Here is a 16,600-nt window from a genome sequence, read left to right as displayed (position 1 = left end):
GTCACTTGTGGCAGGCATACACACACACACACACACACACACACACACACACACACACACAATTGAATAACTGTAATAAAAAGTTTAAATATAGCATTTATTGTGGACAAAGCAGAAAGTATGGGGAGGGGCAACCCTGTGGCTGACATGTTGACTTCAGCTGGTAAAGACATCTTCTCCAGGCCTGATGGCTTCAGTTCAAATCCCCAATGTGCACATGGTGAATGGAAAGTACTGACTTCTAAAAGTTGTTTTCTGACTTTCCCCTGCATGCCTTGTCATGTACTCCCACACACATACATAAAATAAGTAAAATGCAATTTAAAAAAATTTTAGCTGGCTGTGGTGATATACTTTTTTCCATTCTAGCCTCATTGGGAGCCAGAGGTGGGTGAAGTTCTGAGCTCAAGGCCATCCAGTGAGACCCTGTTTCAAATTTTTTTTTGAGATTTTATTTTTATTTTATGTGTATGAGTATTTGCCTAAGTGTATCTGTGCACATGTGTGCAGTGCCTTCAGATGCCAGAAGAAAAAGCACTGGATCTCCTGAGCCAATATGTGTGTGCTGGGACTTGAACCCTGGTCCTCTGAATGTGCTTTTAATACCTGAATCAACTCTTTAGCCTCCCGAAACATTTTTTTTTAAACTTAAGAATTTTTTGACCATAATTCTGCTTTCCATAGACCACCACCACAAATAATATTTTTGGCATTTTTTTTTCTTACATGCTCTTCACCTCTTGTGGCCATAGAATGTGTTCAACTTTGTATGCAGGGTACGTTTGGGTCTCATGCAGGGAGCATCTGGTCTCAAGCTTGCTTTGTAGTTGAGGATAATCTTTAATCTTTTTTTGGGTTTTTTGTTTTTATTTTTTTGTTTGTTTGTTTTTTTTGGGTTTTTTTTTTTTTTTTTTTTTTTTTGATTTTTCGTTCAAAGACAGGGTTTCTCTGTGTAGCTTTGGAGGCTGTCCTGGAACCTGGAACTTGCTCTGTAGACCAGGCTGGCCTCTAACTCACAGAGATCCACCTGCCTCAGCCTCCCGAGTGCTGGGATTAAAGGCGTGTGCCACCGCCTGGCATGCTTCCACCCTTTAAGAGCTGTGAGGTTACGGGCATACGGCACTATGTTTGACTTTGTATACTGTTTGTTTTATAAGAAACTGTTTTGTCCAGGCTGATCCCAGACTTATGTTTCTGCCTCCCAAGTGCTGAGTGTATAGGCTTGCACTTTCACATCAGCTCTTTGTATACAATTTTGTATCTTGTTCCTTCACTTAACATTATGTCATATAAGTAAAAATTTTACGTAAGTGAAATTTATAAGGAAGGGCTGGGAATTCAGCTCAGGGGTAGAGTACTTTTTCCATGTATGAGGCCCTACCCTAGGTCAGTGACCCTGGGTGAAGCCCAGTGTCATATAATAAATTTCTTTCTCTTTGTGTGTGTGTGTGTGTGTGTGTGTTGTTGTTGTTGTTGTTTCCTGGATGTGTGCAAGTGTCTATACTTGCATGTGGAGGCCAGAGAAAAATTCTTGGGAATACTGTCCACCTCCTTTGAGACAGGGACTCTCGTTAGTTGGAGCTCTCCAAGTAGGCTAGACTAACTGGCCAGAAAGCCTTGGGGATCCTTCTACTTTGACTTTCTTGGTACAGAGATTACATTTGTGTGGTACCACTCTGCCCAGCATTTTTACATGATTTCTAGGGAGCAAAGTAAAGTCATTATACTTGTGAAGCAAATACTCTTATCAATTGAGATATTTTCCCCAGACACTCCTCACCTCAAGGGAAAAAAGTGCAATGGGCTGGCTCTGGTGGTGCATACTTATGATCTTAGTACTTCAGAGGGGTATCACAGCAAGTCCCAGATCAGCTAGGGTGACATAGCAAGACCCTGTCTCAAGCAAAACAAAACAAAATAAAAAATAATGAACAATAATATAATGGATAGTATTGCATCACATAGTATAATCTACATACATCCAAATCTACCAATTGGATGTCCCAGTCTACTTAGCTAGGGAGTGGGAGCAAGCTGGATAGGGAGAGGAATCATTAAAATCATGGGGCATTTTAGAAGGTTTGGTGGGGAGTTCAGGTTATAGACCCCGGTTTGGAATATGAGCAAGCAAGCCAAGCCTGAAGGGCTCTGGGGAGGGGCTTCCTCCCTGCTCCTTCCTAGCTCTTGCTGCCTTCCTTACTATCCCCCCGGGCTCCTTTTACACTGAGTTTGGCACAGCCAATTGTCCACCTGTCTGTTGTGCTGTGTCTGTATCCTCTTCCGTCCTCACATGCTCTGCACACCCGTCAATGCCAAATGACTGGGCTGCCTTGTTGGGTTACTTGTCATTGTCACCCTTAGGCTGAAACCTTTATCTCTGTATCATGAATGTCTGGCAAATGAGATCTTCTTAAATAAATCTTAGAAGGCAGGGGAGGTTTTGTAAATAGGGAGATTACAATACCAAAGAGCAGGACCAGAAAATGAAGCCATCTTCAGCTTTCTTTGTCCTCCTGGACCTAAAAGATCATTCAAGTCTTTGGGGCCAGGTCTCTTGAGTGCTAGCTTTGGGACTTAAACACTTGAATTTTACAGCTGATTGATGTGTGTCCCAAGTTCCACTCAACCTACTTATTTCTTCCCACTGCAGCCTTCTGTGAGTGTGACATAAACATTCTTGGAATGCGAGTCTCATCTGTCTCCATGTGGTCCATCGGCAGCCTAAGCATCAGTGTAGACAGGCTCAGACATGCCAATGCTACTCGCAGAAAGCTCCCATGTGAACAAGTACGTGCCACAGGAACAAGCCCTTTGCTGGGAACATGCCCAGATTTGTAATTGTCATACTGAATATTGGTGTCTTTTTGATATCTTTGTACACCTTGGCCTGACATTTTAGAGTTAAAAAGGGGTAGAGGATCTGGAATATAGTCAGTTGTAGAGAGCTTGTCTGGCATGCCCAAGACCTGGGTTTTGTCCTTAGAAATTGTGGGGTGGAACATTTAAAAAGAGCACATAAGCCAGACATGGTGGTACACACCTTTAATCCCAGCACTTGGGAGGCAGAAGCAAACTGATCTTTGATTGAGTTTGAGGCCAGCTGGTCTACAGAGTGAGTTCCAGGACAGCCAGGTCTACACAGAGAAACCCTGTCTTGGGGGACAAAAGGAACACATAAGACAGATGATGGATTCCAAAATACCTAAAGTTCCGTAGAGCCTAAGAACCAAACACAAGAATGGGAGTCAGTTCATAGATGATTGCTGCAAGGATAGTCAACTAACTCCTTCCTCAGTTCCTCAGGGGTGAGCCAGGGAAAACAAACCAAAGAATTGAGGATGCTGTCTTGGTCACCTTTAAGCCTTACATTCCTAATTAAGTATTGGGAATCTGCCCTAGTCTTGAAGCACCACTTGAGTCAACCTAGACATCTCAAATTGAGAAATGTTTTTTTAAACTAAGTGTGTACTTGTTTACTAAATGACCATTTATATCTCAGAATGAGGACTGGTCTGAGATCTCAACAGAGTTGCCCCCATCCCAGTTAGTTAGTTAGTTAGTTAGTTTGTTTGTTTATCTATTTATTTTTATGACACAGGATCTTTTTGTCTAGCCCAGGCTGACTTTGAATTCACTGTGTGTCACAAACTGGCTTCCTAATCTGTGATTCTCCTGCCTCAGTCTCCCGGATACGGAGATTACGAGTGTGGGCCACCTCATCTGGCCACCACCAGTGCCTGAAGGTTGTTCATTCTGAAGAACAGATTGTTTTCCATCCCTCTCAAGAACTGTGTTGTGCTGATATTGCTGCTTGCTTTTAGTAGAGTCCTCACTTTTAGAACTGATTTCTGAAACTCTGTCCAACAGAAAGAATCATTTTAGAGTAAGGAAAATGTCACTGAGGAGGCCCCGGGAGTCAGGTATCTTGGGAAAAGGTTGTCTCAGGATTTCTTTTGCTGTGATGAGCACCACAACCAAATGCAACTTGCGAAGAAAAGGGTTTATTTGCTTACATTTCCATATCATAGTTCAGCATCTAAGAAAGTCAAGCTGGATCTAGAGCAGACTGTGAGGCTTGCTTTATTAAGGCAGAGCTTGATCTATTAAAGGTGTGCACCACCACCACCACCTGGGGTCAGCCTGCTTTCTTACAGGCCTCAGGACCACCTGCCAGGAGTGGCACCTTCCACAAAGGGCTGGGCCTGTCCATATTCTTCACTAAGAAAATGCCCTACAGGCTTGTCCACAGCCTGTTAGGGAGGCGTTTTCTCAATTTAGGTTCTCTCTGATTAGATGACTCTAGCTTTTGTCAAATTAACACAAAAACAGCCAGCACACAGGTGCTGGGTTTTTGTTGTTGTTGTTGTTGTTTGTTTGTTTGTTTTTAGGAAAATAGCACAACTCAGGTGATTTTGATGAAGTCATTATTTAGGGTTCATCTTTGAACGTATGCCTTTTTTAGCTCTTCTGCTAATAAACGCCAGAGCCTCAGCTTGGTACTGCTCTTCTTTGTGAAACTTCCACTTGGTAGCAACAAATGTGGCATGTAATTGTAAGTGAAGAATTGTTAGCTGTGTGAATTGGTGGATGGATGATGAGTTGCTCTATATTTTGTATTGCCCGAGCTACAGTCTATTCCACTAATTGTTCAAAGGCCTAGAGATTGAAATAAAAGAGAAGACAGGGGGTCATTCGTGCAGCTGAAATGCTGAATGCCATTTATTGAGGGGATGGAGTGGGCTTATAGACTGACTAACAGCACAGTGGAAAACAATTAAAGATCAAGCATGCTAGTTCTTGGGCTTAGTTCTTCCCCAGCAGATGTGTGTTAGCAAATCAGGAAGAGTGCCAGTAATAACTCTGGTACAAGAAGTTCCACCCAGCAACTTCAGGCTTGCTCGAGGTGCCTCGGGAGTCCATGCAGGGCCCTCCAATATTTCATTCAGAGAGCACAAAAGTTACAGCAGGAGTTTGAGGGCAAACAAAGACTGCAGGTGCACAGGTATACATGCAGGCAAAACACTCACATTCATAAAATAAAATGTAAATGTAAGTCGTGGCTGGAGAGTTGACTCCATAGTTATGAGCACTTGCTGATCTTCCAGTAGACCCAGATTCGGTTCCCAGCACCCATACTTACTGTCTGTGAGAATGTAAAGTGTGCTGATAATACTATTGGAAAGTCTGAGTTTGGCACTGGATGGTGGCTTGGCCTAAGGCAAGTCCTTTAACCTCCCTGGCTTGATGCTCTTCTGTAAAATGGAGTAAGGATAAAAAGCAGTAATAGATTTAAAACTGGAATGTGCTCTGGGTGAAGAGTAATGAATGGCTGAGTACAGTGGCACATGCCTTTTGTCCAGCAGAGGAAGTTGAAGTAGAGGATCACTTAAGTCCAGAAGTTAAAGACCAGCCCTAGGGAAGTTGCTATGTTGGTGAAGTCAGAGTTTCTTGGTTCTGTAGGGACCAGGATTAATTTTAGCAGCTCAGTGACGCTTGGGCCCTATTTCCTTTTACTTTGTCTGGTGCCTGGCCACCAGGACCTATATTATCCCCAGTCCTACAAGACCCATGAGGCTGTGGCCACATTCCTTTGTTCTGTATGTACTTAGTGGATAGCCCCAAAGAGATGCTACTCATCTCTTCTTGTAGATGGTTAGGGAGGAGGTAGAGGAGAGGCTTCAGAGATGAGTATGTGGCTTTGGAAGCCAGAATTGCAGAGGGGTTTGTGAGCAGCCAGCCTGGCAGTCGACGAAAACCAGTCATGCAAGCTTGTACCCACTCATTCAGCAGTTATCTGAATGCCTACTGGGATGAGGCCCAGGGAAGGGAATTAGAATAAGAGTGATGTGATCTGTGCAGAGTTGGCATGTATAAGCCTGTCCCAGTAACTGGCCTGCTGCATGGCTGCTACATCCTGCAAACTCTTGAGCTGGCCTGTTGCTGTCTCCTGACTATTCCCACCTATCTTTACCCCAGTTTTTCCTATATACCTGGGAGTGGTAAATTGAGCCATGCAGAACCTTATTGGATCCAGGTAGGATGTGTTCATTTTAAGTGGTACATATGTTATAATAGCTCCCTCCCACTTTGGTTTCCCTTCCAGATCACTGATCTTGGTAGACCTGTACTTACTTTTCAGGGAACAAAAGAAATGAATTATTTAATTTATTGAGATAAGATCTCATGAAGCCTGAGTTGAACTGAAACTTACTGTGTAGCCAAGAATGACCTTGAATTTCTGACCCATCTGCTTCTCCCTCCCAAGTTCTGAGATTATAGGTGTGTGCCAACATGCCTGGTTTTAGGTGGTGCTGGAAATGAAACCCAGTGTTTTATACATGCTTGACAGACATGCTGCCAACTGGGCTATACTCCCAGCTTCAGAGAAAAGAAATTTAAATCATGACCAGTCAGTAGTAGAGTCACAGCTTGAATTTAGAGCTTTTCAGGATTGGGGGATATGTAGACATTATAGGTACTGCTGTACTGGTCTGATTTGAAAAGTAATATATTTAAAATGTGACACAGAAGGTCTGGAGAGATGGCCCAATGGTTAAGAGCGCTGACTATTCTTCCAGAGGACCCAGGTTCAATTCCCAACACCCATATGGCAGCCCAGAACTGTAACTTCAGTTCCAGTGAACCTGATACCCTTACACAGGCAAAACAATAATGCACAATAATTAATTAATTTAAAAAAAGCCAGGCAGTGGTGGTACAAGCCTTTAATCCAAGCACTGGGGAGGCAGAGGCAGGTGAATCTCTGAGTCTACAGAGGGAGTTCCAGGGCTGGCAGGACTACAAAAAGAAAAAATAAATGAAAGTAAAGCTTAAAAAATTTTAAAGACACTTCCTAAAATTTACGATTTATCTAACAAAAGTAACATACACACATTTACTTCCTTTTTAAAAGTTATTCTAAATGTAATGACAGGTCCCCAAGAATGGAGATCAGAGGGAACCCCAGTGGATAAGTGGGGGGCAAAAAGGGTCAGGGATTGCAGAGTAGAGAAAGATGGGAGGTTTCCAGTCAAAAGGAGACAGGGCTCGAGGACATCAGTGTTGTTCATTCAGAGGATGCAAGAGCTACAGGCATAGCAAATGGAGACAAAGGGGACCCAACTATTGGTTCCAAGAATGAAGGACAGCAGATGGAATTTGGGGGCCCAGGGCTGAGAAATGGTGTACCATGCCCCGCTCCTGTGAGGACTGTGTTGGAAGGCAATCCAGAACGGGCAATGACAAGGGTCGAGTCCCTGGCCACAGGGGAGATTGTAAAAAGAGGAGGTGAAGAAGGCCCAGGGGAACCAAAGAAACTTTGCCCCCCCCCCCCAGAGATGAGGAGGTGGACTGCAAGCCACTAGCCAAGTTCCGAGCAGCCTGTGGGCCAGAGCTGGCAGACCTAGTGGTGGAGAAGCTGGCTTTCGCCAGGCAGCATGGGACCGGAGGTTTCCCCTGGACTGGAGCGGGCTTTGCCCTTAAGGATGGCATCTCAGACTTCTTCCTGGATGGGGCCCTGACACACTGCAGCTGCTCAATCCATGCTGCCAGGTGCAGGTGCCTGCCCTGCAGACACCTCTGCTGCACAATCTCCTCAAGGGGCAGCCTTGTTCCACATGGACCTACTCAGAGATTGCTGGGGGAGATCCCAGGAACCCTGACCCTGTGCACCTCTGCCTGCTACCGTCCACACGGAGGGCAGAAACATATTCTTTGATCACAAAGATAACAGGGCTCACACCCAGTGGGCCACTCCAGCCTCTAATCACCTGAGTCATCAAAGGACCTCCTCTACATCCTAGGGGATGCTGGCCATGGTCTCTTGAGATCCTAGAGCCACACCTGTGGGGAGTGCTAATGGCCAGAGCACATCGAAAGGACATTGCTCTGGAGAAGAAATGTGTGAGGAGAGGCATAGACAGGATTCAACAAGACAAGACAAGGACAGAGCCAGGGCAGGGGGGTTCTCAGAAGCCAGGGTACAGGGACACTAACAGAAGTAAAGACTGAGAACCCAGGGAGAAGAACAAGACTGAAAGAGGAGAGACGGGGAGACTTCTGAAGGAGAGGGGAGAAAGAGAGGGGAGAGAGGACTGGGGAAGTGGGGTGCTGGAGGAGAGGGGAGAGAGGACTGGGGAAGTGGGGTGCTGGAGGAGAGGGGACTGGGGAAGTGGGGTGCTGGAGGAGAGGGGACTGGGGAAGTGGGGTGCTGGAGGAGAGAGGGCGTGACTGGGGAAGTGGGGTGCTGGAGGAGAGGGGACTGGGGAAGTGGGGTGCTGGAGGAGACAGGGCGGGACCGGGGAAGTGGGGTGCTGGAGGAGAGAGGGGAGAGAGGACTGGGGAAGTAGGGTGCTGGAGGAGACAGGGCGGGACCGGGGAAGTGGGGTGCTGGAGGAGAGAGGGGAGAGAGGACTGGGGAAGTGGGGTGCTGGAGGAGAGAGGGGAGAGAGGACTGGGGAAGTGGGGTGCTGGAGGAGAGGGGACTGGGGAAGTGGGGTGCTGGAGGAGACAGGGCGGGACTGGGGAAGTGGGGTGCTGGAGGAGAGAGGGCGGGACTGGGGAAGTGGGGTGCTGGAGTAGACAGGGCGGGACTGGGGAAGTGGGGTGCTGGAGGAGAGAGGGCGGGACTGGGGAAGTGGGGTGCTGGAGGAGACAGGGTGGCAAGAGGAGGGGACAGTTTTGAAAGGACATGACAAAGCATAGCAAGAGAAAATAGGATCACCTGGGGACTTGGCCGTCTCTCAGGGTGGGGCAGGGGAAATGGCTCTGAAGATCTAGTGGTACCTAAAGACTGCCTCAGAGGGAAGGGAACTAATTGAATGACTGTGCTTTGAGATTGAAATAAACAGCCTTATTTTGGTTAAAAAAGAAAAAAAAGTAATAACAGGCAAATAGGATAAGAATATAAAAGTTCAAATTTCTTAGTCCTCAAAATAATAGAAGTAATTGATAGATTAGTATTGCCTTCTAGACATTTTGTGAATGTGTTTGCATGTATAAATTTTAACTCAAAAGAAGTTCATAAATTTTGGCAACCTTGCTTTTTAAAAATTCTTTTATTGGAAAGTTTCAAAATATACATAAAAATAGAATACTACATAATCCTAACACATCATTTCTTTCTTTCTTTTTGGGGAGGTGGCGAGACAGGGTTTCTCAGTGTAGCCCTGGCTGCCCTGGGACTCACTGGGCAGACAGACCTGGCACATCATTTATTTCTCATAGCCAATGTATTTGTTCTTATTTCATCTTTTACTACCTCACCCAGTGTGTGTGTGTGTGTGTGTGTGTGTGTGTGTGTGTGTGTGTGTGTGCCTGCGCCTGCAGTGGTGTGTGTGTGCATGTGTGTGTGCCTGCAGGGGTGTGTGTGTGTGTGCCTGCAGGGGTGTGTGTGTGTGTGCCTGCAGGGGTGTGTGCGCGTGCGTGCATGCGTACGAGGGTGTGTGTGTGTGTGTGCCTGCAGGTGTGTGGAGGCTGGTGTTGGATGTCAGGTGCCTTCCTCAGTCATTCTCCACTTCATTTTTTTGAGACAGGGACTCTGACTGAACCCAGAACTCACAGATTCAGCTAGACTAGTCTGGCCAGTGAGCTCTAGGGATCTGTCTATCTCCACACTCCTGGCACTAGGGTTACTGGCACAATCCCCCCTGGCTTTTTATGTGGGTATTGCAGACCCAAGCTTAGGTCTTCAAATTTGAGCAAGAAGCCAATTCCCCAGTTTCACTCTGGAATGTTTAAAGGAAGTCTCAAACATTCTTTTCTTTAATATTTTATATGTATCTCTAGCAGATGGTGTGTGTGTGTGTGTGTGTGTGTGTGTGTGTGTGTGTGTGTGTAGGTGGGCGTTCTTCTCGGGAGTTATCTGCCTTGTTTTTTGACTAGGGTCTCATATTTGTTGGCCTGAGTAGGCCGGCCGGCCAGCCCCAGGAGTCCCTCCCCACACTGGTGGCACCTGTGGAGCAAATGGACACCGGCAGACACAGTTGTGCACAATAGATACCTGCACACACACAGTTGTGCACAATAGACACCTGCACACACACAGTTGTGCACAATAGACACCTGCGCACACACACAGTTGTGCACAATAGACACCTGCACACACACAGATGTGCACAAATAGACACCTGCACACACACAGTTGTGCACAATAGACACCTGCACACACAGTTGTACACAATAGACACCTGCACACACACAGTTACACACAAATAGACACCTGCACACACACACAGTTGTACACAAATAGACCCCTGCGCACACACAGTTGTACACAATAGACACCTGCACACACACAGTTGTGCACAAATAGACACCTGCACACACACAGTTGTGCACAATAGACACCTGCACACACACAGTTGTGCACAAATAGACACCTGCACACACACAGTTGTGCACAATAGACACCTGCACACACACAGTTACACACAAATTGACACCTGCACACACACAGTTGCACAGACACCTGCACACACACAGTTGTACACATAAAACAATAGACATCTGCACACACACAGTTGTGCACAAATACACACCTGCGCGCACACAGTTGTGCACATAAAATGACATAAATCTCAAAAAGTCTTTTTTCAACAAGGGAAGCCTGGGGCTTGGGGATGTTTATGGCTCAGTGGTGGAGTGCTTAGTGTTTCACTAGCATGTGTGAAGGCCTGCATTTATTCCCCCCCACCCCCCCACACACACAGTTATAGAAGGGAGGAAGTGTTCCACCATGGAGAAGGTCTTGGAACTGAGGCTAGCGAGACTGCTGCCGTCAGAAGGCAGCTGCCCTTCTGGGACATCATGTAAAATGATGTAACTGAGTGAAAAAGTATTGGCGAGCCGGCCTCTCTCTCTGCTCAAGTCGCTAAGCTGCTGTTGTAGTGAGAGATTCCTGAGCCCCAAGCTCTAAGTCTGCCCTGTGAAGAAGTAGAAGGTTTCTTGCTCTGAGAAAACCAGCTTTTGGAATTTCATCTTTTCTTAACTTTGGAAGCTGAAATCAAGGTGGTCTTCAAGTACCCCGTGGTGAGTCCTCGTTTTACAGATGAGAAAAGCACAGCAGGAAAAAGTGTGGATCCTAGGGAGCTGCAGGGCTGGGCTGAGTCTAAGTTTCAGTTCTCTGACTGTGGTAATCACCGGCTTCTAATTTATGAGATAATGAGGGCAGCCGGATGAGGCTCCTGACAGAACCAGAGCCCCCCCCCACCCCCCCCACCCCACCCCCCGGGTATCCTTTGTGTGGGTCTCATTTGTCTTTCCCTACTTTCTTTGATTTGGACTTGGTAGTCAACAGTGATAAGTTTCCCCGGGCTATTAGTGACCAGCTTTGTCTATGGTGATGTGATGGTTTGCAAACAAATAGTGTGCCATGAATCCTGGTCTCAAACCCCGGCTAGTCAGGTAGCCAGATAACTCAGTCTGATGTTCCCTGAAGTGATCAGGATTGCCCAGAGCATGAGTGTGCCAGATGACCTTGGGTGGTGTGGGAAAGACAACTTTACCTTCACTGACATAACTTCCCCTTTAAGTGTGTTGATAAATTTAGACAAAATAAGGTAAGTGGTATTACATCTGGCAGAAAGTGTCAAAAATCATCACCTGGCTCCTCCAAGCTTCCTAATCTTTCACAGTTACAGGAATTTCTTTATGCTGTTATATACCAATTATAGTCTTGAGTGGAGTCTGTTCTGATCAACATAAAAGTTGTCCAAAATTAAAAGTAGCTTGACAGTTCAACTTAATATTTATTGGAGCATATATTTATCGACTGGGGTGGTTAATAGAGGAAAATATAAATAAAGATGGGGGTGGGGGCTTTGTTGAGAACCTTCCAGAGGCTGCTCAGTATTACAGTTTGTGTTTTGTTTTATGAGGTGTGTTTTGGGCCATGTTCATGAGTAACTCGTGAGAAGCGCATAGCCCCACAACTACTGTCCCTGCAGCCCTCTGGGAGACCTGCTCTCAAATTCAGTCACGATTATTGTTTGGAGCTGAGAAAAGATGGAGGTGCTGGCCCGGACGTTGTGGGAAGTAGGCTGCAGCAAGGAACAATCAAGTGCTTTCTGCCTTCCAGGATTGTCTTGAGAATCTTCACTGAAATCTTTGCTGACAGTCAATAATGGCGAGTAAGGGGCCCTCGGCCTCTACGTCCACCGAGAATTCCAGTGCAGGTGGGCCTAGTGGCAGCAGCAATGGCCCTGGTGAAAGTGGAGGGCAGGACAGTACCTTTGAGTGCAACATATGCCTGGACACTGCCAAGGATGCTGTCATCAGCCTGTGTGGCCACCTCTTCTGGTGAGTACCCCTCCTGCCATCTCTGTAGACAGCCTACCCAGTCTGACAGCCATGGCCCTGGGCAGATAGACGTCTCACTCACACTGAGTCCTCATACACTCAGACCCAAGGGACAAGAAGCCTCAGCCTCCATCACAGCTCTACTGCTGAAGGTCAGGGTGGGCAAATCCTGTTCCCGTCCTAGTTGTCTTCCTGTCTCTCCAGGAGTAACCCCACTTAGTGAGCATTACTGCCGCTCGCTGTGCTGAGCCCACAGACAGTGTTGCACAGTGGTTTTGAGCAAGAGTTGTGCAGCCAGCCTCCCCCTCTTCAGTCCTGACTCTGCCACTCCCTACTGGATGACCTTAGACAGGGTGCCTGCATGCACTCTGCCTCGTTTACAGGCTCATTTATGAGTATGAAGTGAGTGAGCCCAAAATAGTAAATGTCAAAAAAGCACATAGCATGTGTGCTAGCAATGATTATAAGTAATTGTTCTATGTTTAATGTGTGTGTTGTGAAATGAAGCAGCGAGGTCAGTGTCCTTTTAGCCTCATTGCTTATGGAAGTCCCTGCTGTCTCTGAGAACTTAGGTGAATGTTGAGCAGTAGTTTTTGTTGTTGTTGTTTGTTTTGTTTTGTTTTATTGAGATGTTGAGCTAAACTTTGAAGGGTAGGAAGAAATCTTCAAAGTAGAGGGGAAATAATGGCGAATAAGATGAGGGGTGTGATCCCTAGGGATAGACATGTGTCCTGTCCATGTCTGAGTCCCTGAGGCTATTGCCCTTCTCTCAGCAGAACCCTGGGTGGGGATTGGGTTTGTTAGGAAACAAGAGTGGTTGTGGAGGGGTGAACCACATTATCAAACGTAGGGGATATGGGGCTGATTAATATTTTTGTGCAGGAATATGGTGAAGAAAGCAATATTTGGGGGAGTTTAAATTCTCAGCAATATAAAAGGTAAATGTATTGGTGAATTAGAATAGAGCAGAGGTTATTCTTTATTGTTTTTGAGATTTTTGCTTTGTTTTGTATAGATAGACCAAAATAAGAGGCAGAATACCATCAGAAAGGACATATTTGAAGATGAAGCAGATTCGTCCAGACTGCAGTGTCTTTAGGCAAATCTGTTTCTTCTCTGCCCACCACTTCCCTCTTTTCTGTAATGGTTATGTCTCCTGGTGACCATCCAATGACAAGAAAAAAAATAAAAACCAACTCGGCCACTCTCTTGACACACAGTAGTTGCTTCATACATGGTTCTGTTCAGTGTTTGTGTTTGAGACAGGGTCATTATATAGACCAGACTGACCTTTAATTCTAGCACTCCTTTGCCCCTGCCTCTGGAATCTGCCTTTAGTATAACCCTAGCCTTTGCCCTGAAGGTCACTTACCTACACTACTCCCTATAATATTTAAGGGAGCTCTAAGACAGTGCTGTTGTGATTTGAGGTGCCCTCTACAGAGGGTATGGATTCAGAGATGAGGCAGCTCTTATAGCTAGGAAACGGCATTTGTTTGTGAATCTGGCCTCATTCAGGAATTGAGAGAAGCATTGTCTTCTTAGGCCACAGTTTTATTCATCTAGAAAAGGAACGTGATGTGTGAGAGACTAACTTTATTACTGTGAAAGAAAGAAATACTAAAAATCAGGAATTTTCCCTCAATATTATGTCATGTTTTTTAGGCGGTGCTGTGTATTGAAAAGGCAGGAGAGAGTTTTTATCCTGATGTAAATTACATGTTCTTTTCCTTGGCTTCCTCCTTTAAAAAGTGAGACACTGAGCTGCGCAATGGTGGCGCACGCCTTTAATCCCAGCACTCAGGAAGCAGAGGCAGGCAGATCTCTGTGAGTTCAAGCCAGCCTGGTCTACAGAGTGAATTCTAGGACGAGCTCCAAAGCAATACAGGGAAACCCCGTCTCAAAACTGCCCCTTCCCAAAAAGAGACAGAGACTGGAATCAGGGGTATGGTACATATCTGTAATCCTAACACCCTAAAGGGAGCTGAGGGGGTGACTCAGTGGTTAAGGGCACTAGGTGCTCTTCCAGAGGACTCAATTTTGATTCTCAGAACCCACATGGTGGCTCACCACCATCTGTTACTTCATTTTCAGGGGAATCCAACAGCCTATGACTTCTGTGGGCACCTAGTATACACATGTGGTCCATAACATGCATGTAAGCGCAAATACTCATACACATGAAAATGAATAAATAAAATAAATCTAGTGCCCTGAAGTCAAAGCAGAGGATAATGAGTCTGAAGCCAGTCTGGGCTATGTGGTAAGACCCTGAATTTAAATAAAGAAATAATTTTTTAAAAAGAAAGAAAGAAAGAAAAGCAGTGTTGGGTAGCAGCTCTATAAGATGGAGGTAACCCTCTTTTCCGAGTAGCTTCTCTATCCTTTCCATTACAAAGATGTTTAAAGTAGGCCTGGACTTTTAAACCACTTCCTGCCATGGCCCTGATATGAAATAACAGAGAATTCATTATTGCTTATGAGTCCGAGGAGGCTGTGAACCTGCTGACATTGATGCAAATTTCGAGTGTATGTGTGTGTTCATATTATCATGTGGTACATGACAGTGGTGACTTTTCCTGTAGAGAATACCTGACTTTTGTTGGATTCCTTCAGGGCCTGTAATCTCTCCAAGACTAACCTGTGGATAAGTTGTGCCTGGGTGGTCTGGGCCATGGGAGTCTGCTTTTGTAGTAGGGTTTAGGATGGAGACTGGAGTCTTTACTCTCTCATTTTTCCCCCCTGTGGGTTTAGCCTTTTCTTACCTGTTTTGTTCTTTTCATTTTGTTGCTCTAAGACAGGTTCTCCTGTAGCCTAGACTGTGTCCCTTCCCACTGTGTGGTTGAGGATGATCTTGAACTCCTGTTCCTCCCCCCCCCCCCTTCCCTATCTGTGATGCCAGTGATCCCTGTGAAGCCTCACTGGGGTTATAGCACCCCAGTCACCCCATTCTGATGTCCTTCCCTACTCATGGAGTATCTCTGCTAATGAAAGCATTTTTCTCCTTCTTTTACTTCCTTGCTGATGATTGGCCGCCCTGGGGACTCTGGTAGTTGGCCGTGTTTGCATCAGGTAAGATGTACTTCATTTTACTTTGTCTTTCATCAGCTAGAATTGCACAAGGCATCCCTCATCTCAAGGGACTACTGTCAGAAGCTGCAATCTCCCTTGCTTCTGGGCTCAGTTGCCCTTTTTATATACCTGCCCACTGACAGATATTTGGTATAATAGGAAGTCATTTCATTCCTGAGTTGTTCCTGATTTTGCCAACAACAGACTAGCCATTAAGGCCTTGGCTGACCACCACTTTCTGTGTCTCAGTGACTCTTTGCAAATGAGTTGAGTTTGATAATATTAAGGCCTTTGTTTTGTTTTCTGTTGAGGATAACTGAAATTCTCCTGCCCCAAAGTGCTGGAGTCACAGGCTTGCACCACAGTGTCCACTTCATGCGGTCTTATGTTAAGCAGTTGATCTGCTAACATCCTCAGCTGTTAGATCATTTTTTGTTTCTGAGCTTTTATATTTATAAAAGATAACTTCTAGCTCCTTTCATATCAGTACACCTCTCTTTCTAAAAGATCTTGAAATCATTAAGAACAGAAGAAGTAAACTTTTTTGGTGACAACAGATAGCTTTTGCAGAAGAGGAAAGTCTGTCTTCCTTGTTTTAATTTATTATGGAAACAGTTAGTGTTCACAAGAACTGTGCTTGGCATTAGCAACTGATTATGATCAGTCACAACCAGGTAACCATCTCCATGGTGTCCTAAGTACAGCACACTTCTGGGTGGTGAGAGGGATGTAGAAGGTGGACAGACACTAAACTGCTTCGTGTCCTCATAGTAGAAAGAAGAGGGAGCTAGGGATGAGCATTCAGACCCAGTTGAACCTGGAAGAATAGCAGAACATGTTAGTGTGAGTGCTGAGAGATCATGTAACTTAAGTTTTGGAGCCATAGACAGGTGGGAAATGTAGGATATAAAATCAAGAGATGCTGCTATTCTTGTATCCCTGCGTCTTTGGCTCATACTCATATAATGAGCTTTATCTCTTCATGTCTAGAGATGCAGTTTATGTCCTAAAATAATACTGAAGGGTTGGAGCATAGTTCATCCATAGTGTGTATACTTATTATGTTCAAGGCTCTGAGTTTAATCCCTAGTGCTAAAAATAAATAAAGGCTGAGAAAATATACATAAGAAAACATCCACTGCCCAGAAAGAGGTCACAAGTTAGGTGTGGTGACATACTCCTATAATCCCAGTACTTAGGAAGCATGATGATTAAGAATTCAAATACATGG

The 16,600-nt window shown here is 45.4% G+C and overlaps 1 protein-coding gene across 1 annotated transcript in view; it reads left to right on the top strand.

Annotated features, from left to right (window-relative positions):
* The window catches only part of Rnf185 (ring finger protein 185), a 36,254-nt gene that overhangs the window by 11,141 nt on the left and 8,513 nt on the right, over positions 1-16,600 (top strand). Inside the window, exons 2-3 of the mRNA XM_051200201.1 lie at positions 12,077-12,297; positions 15,351-15,369. Of these exons, the coding sequence (XP_051056158.1) occupies positions 12,122-12,297; positions 15,351-15,369 (195 nt within the window). The 5' untranslated portion in view covers positions 12,077-12,121. The remainder of the gene's footprint in view (positions 1-12,076; positions 12,298-15,350; positions 15,370-16,600) is intronic.

This window comes from Phodopus roborovskii, unplaced genomic scaffold, assembly GCF_943737965.1.
Source record: "Phodopus roborovskii unplaced genomic scaffold, PHOROB, whole genome shotgun sequence".
In the NCBI taxonomy this organism is placed as follows: Eukaryota; Metazoa; Chordata; class Mammalia; order Rodentia; family Cricetidae; genus Phodopus; species Phodopus roborovskii.
The sequence above is the reverse complement of the archived record's forward strand: the minus strand, read 5'-3'. Positions and strand labels throughout refer to the sequence as shown.